Here is an 18,506-nt window from a genome sequence, read left to right as displayed (position 1 = left end):
ACAGTCACTGACAGACCACAGCTAAATGGCAGGAGCTGAAGCAGTTTGCAAAGCTTTATGAGTTCAGGCTTCTCTTTGCAGGAGGCCAGCAGGGTGACAAGGTAAGAAACATGGCACTGAGGGTTTTGCTGGGGCAATGCCCCCGTGCACAGCACCCATCCATCCCTCACCACCGGGAGAGGCTCTGCTCTCCTCTCTGCTTGCTCAGCACAGCCCCTCACCATTGCTTCCATTAGGAAATCACCACCTCTGAAATGGCAAAAAGTCAAAGTACCTTTGACAGAAGGCTGGGCCCGTCTTCTCAGGCAAAAGGGACCCCCAGCTTCCACAGGAACAAATGCAGTCGAGGGGCTCCTCTGTGAATGGACATAAGACCCTTTTGAACGCTACTCATTAGTGTTTTGGCTGGCATGAACTGTTCCTCTGTGCCCCAGCTGATGAACACTAGCACTGCTGCCAAGTCTGCTGATAAATAAATAAGGATAGGAAAAGCCTTATGGTTTCTGAAAAGGGCAGCAGGAACTCAGTGCTCAAGGCAGCAAACACAATTTGCAGTAACAAACAGACTGGAGTCCAAGAGCAGCTCAGTGGTGATATTCAACCCTATTTTCCTCTTAAACATCAGCTATTAACAGCAGAGAAATCGATGGCACTGAGGGCAGCTAGGATCCAGCTGATGGGGAATGCTGCAGCCTTCTCCCAACAGCCTTCCTCATTCACTCCATTTATCACCTACAGCCTCAGCTCTTCCAGCTCCAGCCTCACTCCTCTGCTCCTCAGCTCTGCAAGCAGGACTAATCTTCATCAGTGACAAGGCAAGAGACTAATTACAGTACACATTTCATTTGTGACTGGACCCCAGGGAAAGGAGGAGGGGGAAGAAAGCTTTCGGCTTGCTCTGCCAGCTAAACAGTTTGTATTTGTTAGTGCAGAAATAAGTCTGATGGCAGCCAACTGATGCATAAGGAGCAGCTCACCCATTAACCTCACATCCACAGTTCACACCCACCACCATTTATATGCACCATTAATATTTATAAGGATGACGTGTCTTTTTGACAGGAACTTGTGCCTCCAGTGACAACAGATGTTATACCATTTATGAAAGAAACTACTCAAGCATTTCCAATGGACCTTGTGCATGCTCATCATGTCTTTATCCCGTGCCCTGATTGTATTATTCACACAGAGCCTGGGTCACCTCCTGACTCCAGTCCAAGGGCATGCATGGCAGACACACTTGCCTGTAGAGTACTCAAAAATGCTTTGAGCTTTATTATGTCTTTGTGAATGCTCTTCTGGGAGACAGAGACCTTCCAAATGCACCTGCCAACTGAAACAGAAGCGTGCGAGGCTATGACGTGTCAGAAATGAGGATCTGGCACTTAACTGGGTCTCCAAAATGCATGGCACATAGCTGAGGCTCCAGGATGGCCTCCCACAATTGCCCTTGCCACTGTCACCACAGCTGCATTAGTGCTCATGCACCTCCTAGAAAGAATTAAAGCCTGTTTTATAGTGTGTTATACTACTCTACACACAGGCTTGCAGGAGAACACATGCAGCAAGGCCCAGATTCTATTATCACTGCTAAAATGATGCTGTTCCTTGGCCAAACTGCCATTTATAGCTTGTGTAGGAGCCTGTCTCTGGCAGGACAGAGCTCCCTGCTCTAGCAAAGGTTAAACTCCCACCCTTCATGCAGGAGGAAGCAGTGCCTGTACACATCCCCTCAGCAGGGAGCAGGATGGGCTTAACCTGGTTAAAATACAGATGAATTGATGGGTTTAGTGAAATCTTCAGGAGCCACCACACATGGACAAACACCGAGGTATTGGACAAGGCATCTAAGCAATGTTCTCTTTCACTAGATTGCAGTTGACATTTCTATTAAAATGCATGAGATTACCATGATTCGCTTCACCTGATGTGATGGAACTTGTTTAAAGTAGCACAAAAATGTCACATTGTCCCTGTGGGCTAGAGGAGATAGCCTGCAGTGACTTCCTCCTCCAGAATAGCAGCTCTAGTGATGCCCTGATATTTATGGCACATGCATTTTTAATGCCCTGCACAAACAGCTCCAGCATTTGTCAACTCATTTGACCTGCAGCTTTTCAAAGAAAATACAAAAAGACACGCTGCAGAACAAGAGCCAGCAATATGTACAACGCCTTGCCATCAGCACCTGCCCAGTCAGAGCAGAAACAGGATGGTACAGCCATGGCCAACTCTTTCTGGCCGTTCTTAGCCAAGATTTGCTGCTGAAGTCTCCTCGTGCATCCAGAAGTGCTCACCTTGTGCCTCCAGCTCCTCACTGCTCAAAAACTCAGATGGAGGCTTGTGAGAGATCATTGCTGTTCAGCAGCCACCAGAGTTTCATCTGACACATCTGAACCTCGACTGGGGTGAATTCGGGAGCTCCTTCCCTTCTCACTTCTCTACATTAACAAAGCAGTGCCTCAAACCCAAGTTAGCTGTGAAACACAGCTGGTACAAACACCTGCAGTGAAGAGGCCTGGCAGGTTTGGGGACTGCACAGGATTTACACCAGTGTTAATCTCACTGTTTGAGCAGGGAATACATGAATATTTGTTTGGTTTGCTTTTACCCCCACCAGTAACCAGGCCCACCCACTTCCCCCCACTCCCATTCTAGGAAAAGCTGAGCTTTCTCTGCAAAGAAAAAAAGCTCACAAACGCTTGGAATTCATATTTTACCAACAATTACATACATTGTGTGTTACAGCACATTTACCGGATGTTTGTGTGCATTTGTGTATTTTTATACACCTCTGATGCCTTAGGTGCCTAGTTTTGGTTCAGAACAAGGACAGTTCTTCAAAATTGTGACACCCATTACTTTGCTGCAGTTTGCATGCACGCAGTCATGGTTCTCCCCTGCCACTTAGGTAGGCTAAGTATGCATCAGCCAGGCACAGAATGGTCACAGGTGTCTCTGCTTCAGTACAAGAATGTTCTGTATTTGGCCTGGTCCAAACAGTATTTCTGCTTAGCCAGCATTAGTTATATCATCAAAAAGAATGAGCTGCTTGCCACATTGTGTCACGCAGAGAATTCAGTGCATCAGAGGCAGAAGGACAGATTTAGGCATCCAGCCCCCAGTACATCCCACTCTGCTCCTGCCTGGTGCAGGGAAACTTGTCACCACCTGAACAGACTCTGACAAAACCCAAGCACTGATGCTTTCACATAAAAGGACAAAACACACCAGAAAACACCTTTCTGAAAACAACACCTCCTGTCCACAGTGATACAAAACAAAGAGTGGCCCAAGCTTAGGTGTCCAGCCAGGATATCCCACGGCCTGGCTTTACCCTTCTGCACTCCGTGATGGCTTTGGGCAGGCAGTGCCGAGCCTCTCCGTCCTCTCCTGTCACACAGGGATTAGCACGGCGTAGGCACGGAGCTTTTCAGGGCGCTTTGAAGATGAAAAGCAGCGCTAAGCAGCGGCGGACTGCCGGCAGCAAGGGCCAGCCCGGCCTTTCCCGGAGCAGGTGCCGGTACCCGCCGGGCCCGCCCGGCACCCACCCCGCCGTGGCTCCAGCTCATCAGACCTCTCCGCAAGGAAAGCTTCAGCACCAGCAAAGGCAAAGGGCTTTCTGCGGCGAGACAAACCGGGAGGAAGCCGGAGCAGGAGGGGAGCGAGCGGGCGGCTCCGCGCCGCCAGCGCCGCTGCAAGCGGGGAACGCGTCTCCCGTTTCCTCGGGCGGCAAAAACATGACACGCATTAGCGAGGAGAATAAAAGCAGGGAAACAAAGGAGCGGGAGCGAACACCTGTCGCTCTCCTCGGGGACGAGCCCTAATGCTTTTATTTGCCTCGGTCTGCCGGGGAACTGCAGCTGCCAACTGTCATCAGCGTCAAGTTACCGCACAAAGCTGCGCGGCTCTTTCAGCCGGGGCGGCACCGAGCTCTCCGCTGCCCGTGGCCACCGGGCAGGGAGCAGCCCCGGGGCTGGGGATGCGCTGCACCGCCGAGCAGCCGCGGAGCCCCGCACAGCCACGGCCGCAAGGAGCGCGTCCTGCCGGGCTGGCACCGCGCCCCGGCCCGAGAGCCGCCCCATCCGCTGGCACGGGCAGGACAAGACCGGTTCCGTGGCCAGCTGTGCCTGCTTAGTCCCACGGCTTCCCGGTCACGGCTCAGACCGACTCTGGCACGCCCAGGTCGGTGCTGATGCCCCGCCGGTAGCTAGCCGGCCCCGCTGTGCTCTCCGTTCCACGAGCACCCCGGCGCGCACACACGGGCATTCCGCGGCCCTGGGCCCGGAACGGGCGCTGGGCTTTGGGCTTCACTGGGGCACGCTGCCGGCAGGGGCGCGGCCCGGCTCAGTACGGCACGGCCCGGCATGGCCCGGCACGGCACGGCCCGGTACAACACGGCAAGGCGCGGCACGGCACGGCCCGGTACAGCACGGAAAGGCGTGGCACGGCACAGTACAGCACGGAAAGGCGCGGCACAGCACGGCCCGGTACAGCACGGAAAGGCGCGGCACGGCCCGGTACAGCACGGCAAGGCGCGGCACGGCACGGCCCGCGCCCGCTGCGGGCCCGGGCCCAGCGCCGGGCCGCTCCGGCCGCCCCGCCCCGCCGCAGACAAAGCGCGCGGCCGCCATTGGCCCGTTCGGCCAACGCTCGGCGCGGCCCGCGCGGCGCGGCCAATGGGCTCATTGACATGCAAATCGCGGGGTATAAAAGCGGCGGCGCGGGGCGGGAGCGGCGCGCAGCGAGCGGAGCGGCCATGGCGCCGGGCACGGAGCGCCCGCCGCACGGCGAGGGCTGCGCGGGGCCCCGCGGCGACCGGAGGGTGAGCGGCGGGCGGGGCCGGGCCCGGAGGGGCGGCGGGGGGCGGGCTGACGGCGCTGTTGTCCCCGCAGACGAGGAAGCCGCTGGTGGAGAAGAAGCGCCGGGCGCGCATCAACGAGAGCCTGCGGGAGCTGCGGCTGCTGCTGGCCGACAGCGAGGTGAGGCGGCGGCGCGGCGCGGCGGGGCGGGGGCCGGCGGGGCCCGGGGCCGCGCTGACGGCCGCGGCGCCCCGGGTCAGTTTCAGGCGAAGCTGGAGAACGCGGAGGTGCTGGAGCGGACGGTGCGGCGGGTGCGGGCCGCGCTGGAGCGCCGCGCCCGCGGTGAGTGCCGGCCCGGGGGGCGGCGGGGGGCGGCCGGCCCGGCCCGCGCCTCGCCCGCGCCCCTCGCTGCGCCCCGCGCCGCAGCGGCCGGGCGGCGGCTCCTGGAGGCCAGCGAGCGCTTCGCCGCCGGCTACATCCAGTGCATGCACGAGGTGCACACCTTCGTCTCCAGCTGCCCCGGCATCGACGCCACCACGGCGGCCGAGCTGCTCAACCACCTGCTGGAGTCCATGCCCCTCAGCGAGGGCGGCTGCCCGGACTCGCTCACGGACCTTGCCGGGGAGCCGGCGCTCGGGCCCTGGCCCGCCGGCCGGGCGCCGGTGCCGCCGGCCGCAGCCCGCCCGGGCCCGGCGCTGCCCGGCCCCGGCGCCGAGACCCGCTCGGGCCCGGGCCAGACCGACACGGACGGACTGCTGGCGTCCCTGACGCGGGGCCTGCCCTCGCCCGGCTCGCCCAAATCCATGTGGAGACCCTGGTAACAGCGGAGCGCAGTCAGCGCGACCTGCCTGCGGTTCGGTGTGGGTGTCCGTGTGTCCGTGTGCCTGCCTGCCCGTGTGAGTGTCTGTGTGTCTGTCTGTGTGTGTGTGCGCGGCTGGCAGCGCTGTCGCTGCGGACTCGGCACTGATGCTGTCGCACCCTGACAGCCTAATCGGGAACGCGTTAACATTTCATCCCCCGTGTGTGGCATTTTGTAACTTTTGGGGTTTTTTTTACGAGAGGATTGGGGGGGGGGGAGGAGGGAAGTGGTTTGTAGTAGCAGAGCTCTCTGGTGGAGACACAGCAGTTATAACTCTGTTTCTTCTTGGCCCTTAGAAGCGGCCCAAACACCACTACCTTTTGAGCAAAAACCCTTGTGCATTTTAAATCGTGATAGTTAATGCCGAGAGAAGCTGGAGCTAAGTCTGCATGCACGGTTTTAAGCGTTCTAGTGATAGCATAGACCCCTGAAAGGTGTCTGTACCTGATAGCAGCCTAAAGTCTCACCTTTAGCAAAGGGAGAGAAAACTAGAAACTTGGTGGAAATAGACGTTTTAAAAGATGTTGGTGACAGGGTGCCTTTTAGAAACGAGTGTCTTTATGCACATTTTGCTTTTAGCACATTTGAATTTATTGTGACTTTATGTATATTAGGGTGTCAAATGTTTTTTTTTATTTTTAATCTTTAATAAAAAAAACCCTGAATTCACAACGTGGCATATATTGTGTAATGTGGTACTCTTCTAACTGTTTAAAAACATTAAAAATACAGCTCCTCTTGTTGGCTCTTAACACCAGTATATAATGGAAACAATGCTGGTAATTAAGCACTCAATTATTGTACTAAGCATTGTTAACTATTGGAATTCAAATATTTCTTTTGTCTAATTCTAGTTGACACTTAAGTTTATTGAATGAGCAAGGTCAGACTGGCTGAGGTTGGTCCTAGGCCACAGAGTTTGAGGCTGGTTGGTCGGGATGCCAGGCTCAAGCCTGTTCTACTTGATCTGCCCTCTGAAGGCGTTGCTCACACATGCACAGCCCTAACTTCAGAAGTGCTAGGCAAATCCTGTCCTGGGGCAGAACTTCACAGGAGGGTGGTTTGCTTTTTGGGGTTTTTTTTTGTTGGTGGAGAGTGAAATAAGACTATTGAATGGAGTGTGCAGTAGATTTGAAAAGTGTTCTTTAATGTTTCTGGGGGCTTGGAGGGGATCCCTCAGCATTCTTATCCTGATTCCTGCTTTGGGGAGGTGGAAGGTTATTCCTGCTGTGATACAATACCTTTCAGAGAGCTGTCATTGTAAAGAGGGGGAAAATGGGATTGTAAAGTGTCTTAATACATGGAAGTTCTCAAACATAGAGCAAGCAATAAAGGAAGCAGTGACCAAGGGACTACACATGTACCTATGTTAATAACCCCATGGAAAAACAAAAATAGAAATTGAAGCACTGGCAAGGACTTTGTAATTTTCTTTACCTGATGTGGGTGTTCTTGTTCAAAGGTGTCCATCAGAATGTTTGGTCCTTCTCTGTTGTGCTAAATTCCCTTTGAGCTGGAGGAGAGTGGCAAGAACCAGCTGAGCCAGGGGAGGTGAGAGCCTCTGCAGTGACCTTTCTGCTTTAGGGAGGGAGGTTGGGGTTTGAAGTGTAAATGAAACCTGGGACACTTGCACTGAACTAACACCCTACACACCTGCTTGGACTGAGGCTGCACCTCTCCAGCCCAAGTCCAGGTTTATTGGTATCAATTTCCCTCAGGTCTCACATTTTGTTTGCTATGTCACTCTTCTCTCTTAGCTCAGAGATGCCTGTCACTCCAGGACAGTTCACACGCAGCCCCTCAGCGTGGTGTGTCCCTGCTCAGCCAGAGCCCCTCGTGTCCAGTGGCTGGAAAAGGCCCCTGAGAAGGAGCTGAGGCCCCAGCCCAGCTCCTGAACGTGACAGCAGCAGCCAGAGCCCAGCCTGAGCTCAGTGGCTTCAGCAGTGACATGCAGGGCTGGTCCTGGCCCCTGGCAGCCTCCACTGCTGCAGGAGCAGCAGAGACAGCTGGGCTTGGCTTCATCTCCCTGGGATGGAAGAGCCTCGTGTGAGGGCTCTCTGTAATGCTCCTGTGAAAGCAGGTGCACATCCTGACACTTTGGTGGCAGAAACACAGCCCAGAGTCACCATGCAAGTGCCACCTTTGGTTCAGCAGGGGTTGGGGGCAGCTCAAAGCAAAATCATCCCTGCTCAGCAGCACTGCAGATGTGGTGCTCAGCTTCCCTGTACTGGCCTTGGAGATGGGAGCCAAAGCAGGGACCTGCTGCCTTCCCCATTCCTGCGTGTGCTGCTGCCCTTCCCAGAGCCAGGGGAGCCTTCCCAGCACAGCCCCTTCCCTCTGCTGTGGGAAGAACAGGCAGCAGGGCTGGGAGGCACCTGGCCAGCTGCTCTCCCAAAGCTGGAGTGCTTGGGAGGAGCAGGGGGATTCCAGCCCTTTCCCTGAGCACTTACTGGTGCTCTACTGGTGGAAAAGCCAGGTCAGCAGTACTATGAGGAGCTTTTCAGTAGTGTCAAAAGCATTTTAGAAATGTGGTAGCAATATGGCCTTTTCTTTTTTTTTTTTTTAATCCACAAATTAGGTTCACAGAAAGTTTACATGTTCTGATTAGGTGTTGCTGGATGTGTCCATTTGCATTTCTGTACCTTAGTGCAAATGTGTCAAATCTGACACTTGCCTGACAAAGGCAGGAAGAGGTGAGGATTTTGGGGGTGGGACTGGAGAAGGGGCAGTGTGGGGAAGGAGAGTTTCCAACAGCTCTGATGAAAAACCAGGGAAGCCTTTTCAAGTCCTTCTTTATAGAAACTGCCTTTACTCTTTTCCATTCCAAAGTAATACAAACAGAGCATCTGATCTGACAGTGCACTGCCTTGTAAAAGGAGAGAGAGGCAGCACACTAACTGGACCCCTCTTGTTTGATATTCAGGTGGAGAATAATGGAAGGAAGGGCTCATTTTCCCCTCTCTTTGTATGTCAGTCAATCACACCTGTTACAGGGAAAAATGCTCCTTGTTAGACCAGGTCATCTGGGAGGACTTGGAGTTCAAACCTCTTTCCAACCTCTTGGCATCATGTCCCAGGTCTTTTATCAGAGCCCCTGGCCAGGAGGCAAGATCAAGCTTTTAAATCACACCAATCAACTTGCATCTTTTTTCATCTCCCACTAACAAGTATCCTGCAGCTCTCTGTGGTCTCCCTCTCCAAAGAAATGTTTCAGTCTCTATTCCAATTTAAGGGGTAGAAGAATAAAACCAGCCCAGGCCTCAGCAGCAGGTCTAGGGAGTGCATGGACATCATGCAGGAAATCTCTGCTAAGCAGGCAGTTGGTTCCTGTCTGTAACACAGCTTACATTTTTTACCATCCAAGATGCTGCTGTTAGCAGAATGGTATTGAAATGTCACCAAAAAAAGGAGGATTTATTCCTATGAGAAGTGCTGGAATGAGTGTTGGTTAATCCTGGCACCCAGAGCTTTGCCACATTATGGTAAACTCTCCAAGATAACAGCTTCACATCCCCAAGGGGCCATCCACTCTTGACAGCTCCAGCTGCTGGAGCCCAGTTTCAGGATTTCCCAGCTGTTGGCCCCATGTCCAAGCACAGCTCTGCACACACAGCAGCAGCAGCTCTCCAGTCCCACCCTGCAGACACACAGGTTTTACAGAGCCCACATTCACCTGCTGCAGCACACCCAAACTTCTGTCCAAGCCACTTGCTCTTTCTCTGGAGATGAAAACAGCTGGGCCAAGCAGCACATCTCCTGTCAGGTGTGCCCAGGCCATGGTCTGGGCCATCCTTGCTTGAGCCTGATGCACACAAGGCAGTATGGATGGGACTGGAGGTGTCTTGGTTTGAACAGCCAGGTGTCTGCTAAGGAAGGCAGGAGCCTCCCCTGCATGGAAAATGCAAATCCCATCCCTCTGAATTATTATCATTTCGAAATTAAGGGTCTCTCAGGCAAAGATATGGGGGGATAGGAATAACAGTTCTTTATTAAGAAAAACAAATTAAAAGAAAATATAAACAGTGCAGTAATACAAAACCCCACTGCCAGAGTCAGAGCAGGCCCTGGCCCCTGTGTGTCAGGGAGGTGGCTCAGCCCCATCCCAGGGGGGCTCAGCCTCCTGCAGTGCCAGCTGTGCTTCTGCTGGAGCAGGATCCTGCACAAGGGGGGAGTTTTCCTCTGGAGCTCCAGGGCTGGGGGAGATGGGCCTGGGCTCCTCTGGGAATGCAGGGGGAAGAAAGCTGCTCCTCTGGGAATGCAGGGGGAAGAAAGCTGCTCCTCTGGGAATGCAGGGGGAAGGAAGCTGCTCCTCTGGGAATGCAGGGGGCAGAGGCTGCTGTGCTGTTCCCAGGTCAGATTGGATCCAGGTAGGAATGTTGGCTCCTCCCCTGGGCACAGCATCTCCCCATGGATGATGGAATTTTCTCAGCCATGCAGGGACACTCAGTGGCCATGGACAGCAGAGATCTCCTGGAAGGAGGATTGGCTGTGGGAGAGATAAAGAAAAAACTACCCAAAGAACAGTGGAGAATGCCCCAGCTCTGGCAGATGGCAATGGAATACAGACTTTCAATCCAGGACAGGAGGGAACATAATCTTGCTCCACAGAGAAGCACAGTGGTTCCAAGGTCATTCAGGCAGTATATGGGAAAAGCAGGGGTTCACACACTAATCCAGCTGTCTTAACCAGAGGCCTACCCTTCCTCTGCCTCCTAAGAGATTTTTTTTTTTTCTTTCTGCATGAAATGCCTGGTTCCAAGTTGCATCCTCTAGCAAGTTCCCAAGTCCACAGTTCTCTAAATAGATAATGTCTCTAAATTGCCCACTTTGGGCCTCTCAGGCTTCTGCAGGAGCTAAGCTAAAGGAAAAGCAAAGGGGAAAAACAGTCTCTCTCCTTCCAGGAGATTTTAGCTCCCTGCCCAACATGAATATTTCATTATAGTTTTCAGCAAGTGAAATTCATTGCACTGCATTTGAAGGAGGTTAAAAAAAAATTCAAGCTGGTTCGTAAAACATTCAGACATGAAAATACACCTCAGAGCATGAGGTCTTAATTTAGTTAAACAAGATGATGAGTGAGGGTGACTTGATTAGTTATACTACCTATGTTGCATTACACAGACGTTCTGTATAGCTCAGTTACCAGCTAAGGAAGTCATGGATTCAAGAAGTCTTTTGATCCAATATAGTAGAGCCTTAAGTGCCAAGACCTAGATAGTAGGTCCAGATTGTCTGAAATGCCAAGGAAAAGGATTGAAATTAGACACCAGAAGAAGTAATGAACTTCCTTTCTTTTAATGTCAAGTGAGACAGAATGTATTTCCAGAAGCAAATACAAGTTGCTTTGGTTACAAACAAAAACTACTTAGTAAGGCAACAACATACAAGTTGTTAACTGATCCCTTCTGGCCTTGGATTTCTTAAGTGTAAAATTAACTCAATTTGTGGTTTTATAGTTTTTGCATTGGTCTCTGGCTAAAATATTAGTAGAAAGCAAGGAGAGCAGTTTTCTTTGTATCTGAGAAAGCTCAAACATGCATTCACAGGCCACTTCAGGAACTGCAGAGTCAGTCACCCTCAGCTGAACTCTGCAAAGCTCCTGCACCATTTAAGTACAAAGCAGAGCAGCCTAATTTAAAACCATCACCAGAGAGGCACAGCTTAAAGCACCCTTAAAACAATGTGCCTGTGTCCAGTGAGAGGGAAGGGACATTTCTGCATTCCCCAGAGCCTGTGTGCCACCCACGAGCTCCTGAGTGGGTTTCAGCTTCTCGTGGCCCCTGTGGAAGCCTGGCTGTGTTTTGGGCTTTTTACCATCCATGACTGGCACACACACAAATAAAACTTCAGACTTCCACTCTGCCTACCCCAAAATAAGCTCAACAGCTCCAGACTGTGCTGAGCAAAGTCACTATGAAACCCCTTCCACTGTCACCATGCAGCAGGTTTTGTAATCAATTCAGGTTTTGTAATCAATTCAAGTTTTGTAAGCAATGTTCCACATATTGAGGGGCGGGGGGGGGAGCCCAGAGGAGACACATGAGCCCCACCAAACTCTTCCACCAGTGGGGAGAGGTTGTCCATAGAACCCACACGTCTCACCAAGACCTGAATCACACAGGCTGAGCAAATTTGCCTCCTTTGGGCCTGCCAATGTCACTTGGTGTTTACAACCAGCCTTGGAGGCCTCATTACTCATGGCTGACCCCAGCACTGGTAATATCTGCCTACACACTTCCACTTTCCAAAAAATTGGTCAGAAAATGAGAGTAGTTGAATCCCCCCATCCAGGCAGAGGGAGCACACAGCTTCTTACCAAAATCTGGGGTTCTGGAGCAAATCTCTACTCCAGAACAGGAGCTGCTGCTCTCTAAGCAGCTGCAAGCCTCCCACTCATTAATCCCTCAGCTGAATCAGTGTTTCTTACTAAGCCAACACATGCACTCAGTGATGCCCAGGACTCCTCAGGAGCCTCAGGGTACCTCTGCAGAGTGCCCAGGGTGTCCTTTGTTTCCCAACAAGCTTTCTATAAAGTGACAGAATTTGGAAAGCTCCTGAATGTTCTTGGTCTCAAAGAGAAGGTTTTAAGACTGAAAGGGCACAAGCAGTCCCACATCACACCTGGTGGTGATGCCTTGGAGGGGCTGCCTAGAGCAGAGGCTGGACAAGACCAAGAGAATAAAGTGGGTATTTATTGAAAGCATTTTGGGCAGTCACAGCCTCCCAGAGGCTACACCCAAGGTGGACAACGGGCACCAATTTTTCAGACAATTGTGAGTTTGGTCCATTCACATATCAGGGGTTAATGCTCCAATTACAGCTTCAGCTAATTAAGTAATTTACTTAAAGTTTGCCCCCCAATTCATTGTTTTTCACATCTCTTGGTGCTTGAGGCAATGAGGTGTCTTTGAGTTCCAGGCTCAGAGAGGAATTGTTTTATTTGAATAAAACAGGAGAACAGCATCTGACAGGTTAAGGAGTTTGGAGTTATGCACTAATGCAGTACAGGATGTGAAAATGTAAAAGCTAAAATCCTAAGGCATCAGAGGGCCTGGCACCCCAGCTGCACTGCGAGCACCCAGTGCCCAGGCTGGCCCATGGGCAGAGGGACACTCTGCACTTGCAGCAGGGAGCAGGAGCAGTGGCTGACATCCCTGCAGGCAGTGAGCATCACTCCTCACACAGAGCTCCAGCACAAAGCCAAACACAGCACAAACCCCCGAGTGCCTAATGCTGCTCTCTGCTGACTCAGCACTCAGCTCCAGCCCTGCTCCTTCCCAAAGCACCACTCCTCTACTGCTGAAATTACAGTCTACTCCCCAAACCCCTTTAAAAAGAAAAGCAAACAAAAAACACCAACCAAATGGTTGCCTGTCAGCTTTTTGCTAGAAGAATTGGCTGCATTGCCAGGGAGGACATGCAGCAATATGCACCCTGCGTGCTTTAACACCTTGGGATTTATTTGTGTTTTTTAAAAGATGCAACAAAAACATTATGCTGATGTTTTAGTTGTTATAATGACAGCCAAGAGCAGTTTGCTCTTGTTTAGTTCTATCAAGAGCTACTGCCTTGGTTTGGAAAGCAAGGTGTCTGCTAAGGAAGGCAGGAGCATCCCTGAAATGGAAAATTTAAACCCCCTCCCTCTGAATTATTATGATTTTGAAATTAAGGGGCTCTCAGGGTTTCTTGGGGGGAAAGGTGACAAAAGCAGAATTTGCCAACAACTTCCATGTGTCTTTTGTGGGTTTATACAGTCACACACCAATTTACAGCTGTTACAATCAATCATTTCATAGCTCAGAGAGGCAAAGGCCAAAGGAAGAAGGGAAGGGGACTAAAGAACTCTTAGGCTATGAGGGAGAAAAGAACTGAAAGGCCAGAGCATTTGCTGACCTCTCAGAACTGTCAAATCTTCTCTAAAATCAGGGCTCTTGCTGCCAGCCACTGCTGTTGAATCAAGCCAATGTTTTCTTGCACTTCAATTTGTATCATAGATCAAATTCAAGTAAGTACTTTCAAAACAAGAAGAATCTTCTCAGTTTCCCAGGATGGAGTCTGCTGCCAGACACTCCTCACTCCATTCTGTATTCAGGCAGTGTGAATTTAGCTCCAGAATTGCATTAGGGGACAACTGGTCATGTGTCTCTCAAGGCTGGAGTTTTACTGCCTCACTGGCCAATTCAGCTGAAAAATCTCCTCAAATTTTACACTCTCAAGTCTCCTATGATTCAGATATTATGAGACTCAGGTACTAGGTGAATCACTGTGGTCTTACAGGAAGAGCAAGTGTTGATGGGTGAATGACAGATGGATAAACTCTCCCTGTTCCCTTTGGTCACCCAGACAGATTTGTTGAGTCCCACCCAACACTGAGCACTTCAGAGAAGGGCTCTCCTTGGCCAGCCCAGCAATGGCCACTCTAACTCAATCACATACATCATGCAGTTAAAATTAATAGATGCAAATGACATGAGCCAGGTGGAAAATGAAATATGCAAACAAACATAACCCATGTCATGCAAAACAGTAGATCAGGAAAGAAAAAAGGTTACATCTATTCAAGCATTCTCTGCTTTGTTTGTGGGTCTTTTTTTCTTCCCCTTCCCCTCCCAAACAGAATGCCTGCATCCCTACTGCCTGCCCTGGAAAAAGAGATTCCTGCAGGGCTGGCAGCACCACGGGAATTGTCAGGTATCACCTCCCTCCTTGAACACACTGGAGGCCATGCCAGGTCCTTTGAGACCTTGTGGACACACACAGGATTCTTTGCTCTGGCAGTGCCTCTGTCATTTCCCAGTGCAGCACCCGCAGGCACTGAGCACAGGGCACACGGCTGGGCATCAAACCTGTGCCACAGCCGTGGCTACCCAGGCAGGGAGGGGTTAGCTGTGGATCCCACTTTGTCCCACCACTGCTGGGAAAACACACCAGTTCATGAGAAAGTCTCCACTGAGTGTGCTGTCTTCACCTTCCCTTCATTTCTTGTTGGTGAGAAGCCAAACCAAAACTGCTGCTCACGCAGCATCCCCCTAGAAATGTAGCAGAATCCTACAGGGTAACGGGGAGATTTGTCCTTTTTAATGCTGAAACACCCAAGCCTTCAACCTTGCTGCATCTCCTGCCAGAATCTGGCAATGGGCAGGGAAATGGGGACTGGAGAAGGAGAGCCCACCTGGTGCTCAGGGTTTGTTTCTGTAGTGCCTGTAACCATGAGCAGCACCAAATCAAATACACACCTTCCAAAGAGGAAGGGCTCCACTTCCCCTGTCCTTCCCCTGGAACAAAAGAGTATCATTTTATACATGTTTAGTACTTACTGGTTTTGTTTTCAGGAACAAAGGAACTGTTTGGACAATGATGTTTTAGACATTTTTCTGAATAAAGCTGCAAAGAGATTCAGGCAGCCCATTTACTTATCTGGGGTTTGGTTTTAAAAGAACTCAAACTCTCAAGTGCCTGGACACAGTTTTGATGTGCCTCCTGCTGCCTCAGAGCTCAGCTCGGTATTGGTGTGACAGTGCAGCTCAGCACACAGCCCAGATGAACACAGCCCTTCGTGGGGCTGGGCTCTGCAGCTCTAGCTTCTTTTGCCAAAAGCTCTCAACATCACTTTTCTCTGTCCTCCTCAAATGTTTTTTTCTATTTTTTGTCTACATACAAGGCAATTCCAACCTTCCCTGTTTTAACAGCTTTCTCATTTGTTATGGTCACAGATTATAGACACACACAGATTTAGCCCCATGTCTTTCTTTTCTGCTTGTATTTTAACAACTCCTCACTTCCTTTCAATTAAACTATTCCTAAAGGTCCAAACACCCTCAAAAGTGATTCATCTTTGTTTCTTTCTCAAATTCTCTCTGACAAGGAACTCCTATATGTCATCCAAAGAAAGAAAAATTGTGTTTTGCTGTTGATAAAACTGTTTTCTAAAAAGGCAGTGTTAAGCAGTTTCAAAGAGGCAGTGCCCTTTGGAGCTGTGTTATTATCCTCTTCCTCCAATTCTTTCATGAAAGTCACAAACCAGAGTGCAACAACCCAAATGTTTCCATGAGCAGCAAGCTGTCACCTTCTATATATAGCCCAGGTGTCACAGCTCAACCCCAGCCTTATCTAACAGCCTGAGCAGTACAGAAACAACGCTTGGAAGGCTGGGGATACATTTAATTACAGCCATTTACTCACGGGAAGTTTTGACTAGCAGCTTCAAGTCACCACTGCATGTTGATAAAATCTGCAGAATTTGGGGCAGGCTCTTGCATCCACACTCTGGGGAGCACCCTGCAGAACAGATGGTACAGATTTCTCTCCTCTCAACTGAAAGACAAATTTTACATCTGAAAGTTTTACAAGTGCTCTTTGGAAATGCTCAGATAAGCGAGCTGGACTGTATGAATGATCAAGGTGACAAATGCCACCTCCATTTCCAGACTCTTCTCAGGCCAGTGCTGCACTTTCCCCCTGATTTACTGGCAGCTCCTTCAGCCCTGCAGGATTTATGTGCCCAAGGTACCCAACTCCCTGCAAGGCAGCAGTTTGTCCCTTCAGAAGGCACCGTGGGCTCTGTTCCACAGCTGCTGAGCCTTTGAGCCCTTTGAGCCTGTCCAATCCACCCAAAAAGACTCTACCTGCAGAGCCGCCCTGTCAGGGCAACGAGTGAAGGGCACCACCATAAACTTCACAGGGCCCTGAACACTAAATGAGGTGGTAAAGGCAGCCAGATATCACCTCATCAAACTAATTCTGTCAGTAAATGAAACTTGTAAAACCATTTACAGCATGCAGTCTGCCTTCATTTCTATCATTGTGCCATGAAATCCACGAGGGACTATAAATGGTTTTCTCAGATTGAGATACAGACACCTTTATCCCACCTGTTAGCCAAGAGACTATCAGAAAAAAAAAAAAAAAAAAAAAAAAAAAAAAAAAAAAAGCCAAACAAGCAAACAGATTTTACATAAAAATCCAAGCCAGAGATCCCTGAAAATTCTATTATTAAAATTTAAGACTTAAGCATCACCTCTTAATGCTAGAGCACATACAGGGCAGGTATTTTAAAGGGACTGGTACGACTAATAAAACAACGTTGTTCATAACTGTGCTCTTAATCAGGTCTTTAAAGCTGAACTCATTTAAATTCACTGCTCTTGTAATGCAAAGTAATTATTACTAAAATAATATGAAATTCACTGCTTGTCTACATCCAAAGCTTTAGAAGCCTTTATTGAAAAGAGTTCAGTAAGAATCTTTTTGTACGCTAAAAGACAATGGAAGAATTTCCTAGCTCTTTACACGACGTGGGAATCCTTCAGTGTTGCCACGTGGCTTTGGTAGTTAACAAAGTTCATCACAATTCTATAACCAAAATATTTATACTTGGATTTGTCTCTAGAAGGGAGGGAGGCAAACCATCTTTAAGGTAAGTGGGATGTGGGGTTTAGGAAGAGGCAGGCACCCCCAGAAATCAGCTCTGAACAAAGGCTCTGCCACCTCCCCTCCCCTCGCAGCCCTGCTCTCAGCAGCTGGGACACTCTGCCCTATTCACGGGCAGGCTCCGCTCTCCAGAACACAAAAAAGGAGGAGGCTTGTAAAGACAACTGCGTATAGAGCCTGGAAACAACTCCCGATGGCCACATTCCTGCCATTGTCACCGCTGCCAGCGTGGCACACCATATGCTGTGTGACTGCAGCACAGGAGGTGCTGGGTCTGCAGAGCCCCAGGGCTGGGCTGAGCCCCCACCCCCCTAAAGATCCTCTGCAGCCAGAGCCATCCCTGGGCTGTCACCGAGCCCCCACCCCCCCTAAAGATCCTCTGCAGCCAGAGCCATCCCTGGGCTGTCACCGAGCCCCCACCCCCCTAAAGATCCTCTGCAGCCAGAGCCATCCCTGGGCTGTCACCGAGCCCCCACCCCCCTAAAGATCCTCTGCAGCCAGAGCCATCCCTGGGCTGTCACCGAGCCCCCACCCCCATAAAGATCCTCTGCAGCCAGAGCCATCCCGCTCATTCCTGGGTTTGCCATGCCCTGAGGCAGACATGTAGCTGTTTCCAATGCCATTATTTCCTGGAGGTTTTTTTTTTAATTAAAAAAAAAAAAAATTAAAAGTACATTGAAACCTCATTTAGCCTAAACAGTTAGAAAAACTACACTAGAAGATAGCTATTACACTGAACAATGAAAAATACAAAATGGTTCACTTTACATACCATTTGATACTGAAATACACTGGTTGGTATAGTAAATGATGTGTTCTCTCACTGCAAGAGGAAAATAACGTGATTTTATGTCCTAGAATCCTGTATTGCTGCAGAAACCAACCATGTATTTTAGGACTCTAGAAGAAACAGCATCTCTGCATTGCAGGTACTGCTCAGCACAAAGTTGTTACTCTGCAATCTAATTAACCATTTTCATCAGAAACCCCTGGGTTTTAGCAAATTTAGAAACACAACTGAACCAAAATATGTGAGGACAGATCTGCCAGTATTCAAAACTGAGACTGAAGGCTAAAGGAGGTGAGAGAAGTTTATTAACACAAGAACAAAGAAACTCCTGGGCCCAATGTATGTGTCAGCCTCAGTCTTTACCTGCTCCCAACAAAACTGCAAACACTCAAATGCTGGAGAGAGGGGTCAGGAGGAACAAAAGTGACAGCGAGCAGAAAGGACAGATGGCTCAGATGAAATCATTGGAGGAAATCCTGTGTAGCACCCACAGCATTCACCTGGGAGCTGAACGAGCTGAGCCCATCCCACCAGGCTCCTCAAAACGGAGCTGCTCCAGCCCCAGTGCCCCTGAAAACCCGAGCAGGCTCCTACAGATAAGCAAATTAAAGATTGCAGCCAGTTA

General features: G+C 50.3%; 1 protein-coding gene across 1 annotated transcript; it reads left to right on the top strand.

The window, feature by feature from the left end:
• Positions 1–4,693: 4,693 nt before the first annotated feature.
• Positions 4,694–6,340, top strand: LOC110484855 (transcription cofactor HES-6). Its single transcript, XM_085587534.1, has 3 exons — positions 4,694–4,825; positions 4,896–4,982; positions 5,063–6,340. The coding sequence occupies exons 1-3, from the start codon at positions 4,694–4,696 to the stop codon at positions 5,621–5,623; spliced, it is 780 nt and encodes a 259-aa protein (XP_085443660.1). The 3' UTR covers positions 5,624–6,340.
• Positions 6,341–18,506: the final 12,166 nt, after the last annotated feature.

The sequence above is a fragment of the Lonchura striata genome, chromosome 9, assembly GCF_050655825.1.
Source record: "Lonchura striata isolate lonStrDom1 chromosome 9, ASM5065582v1, whole genome shotgun sequence".
Lineage (NCBI taxonomy): Eukaryota > Metazoa > Chordata > Aves > Passeriformes > Estrildidae > Lonchura > Lonchura striata.
This window is presented reverse-complemented; position numbering and strand designations above follow the sequence as displayed.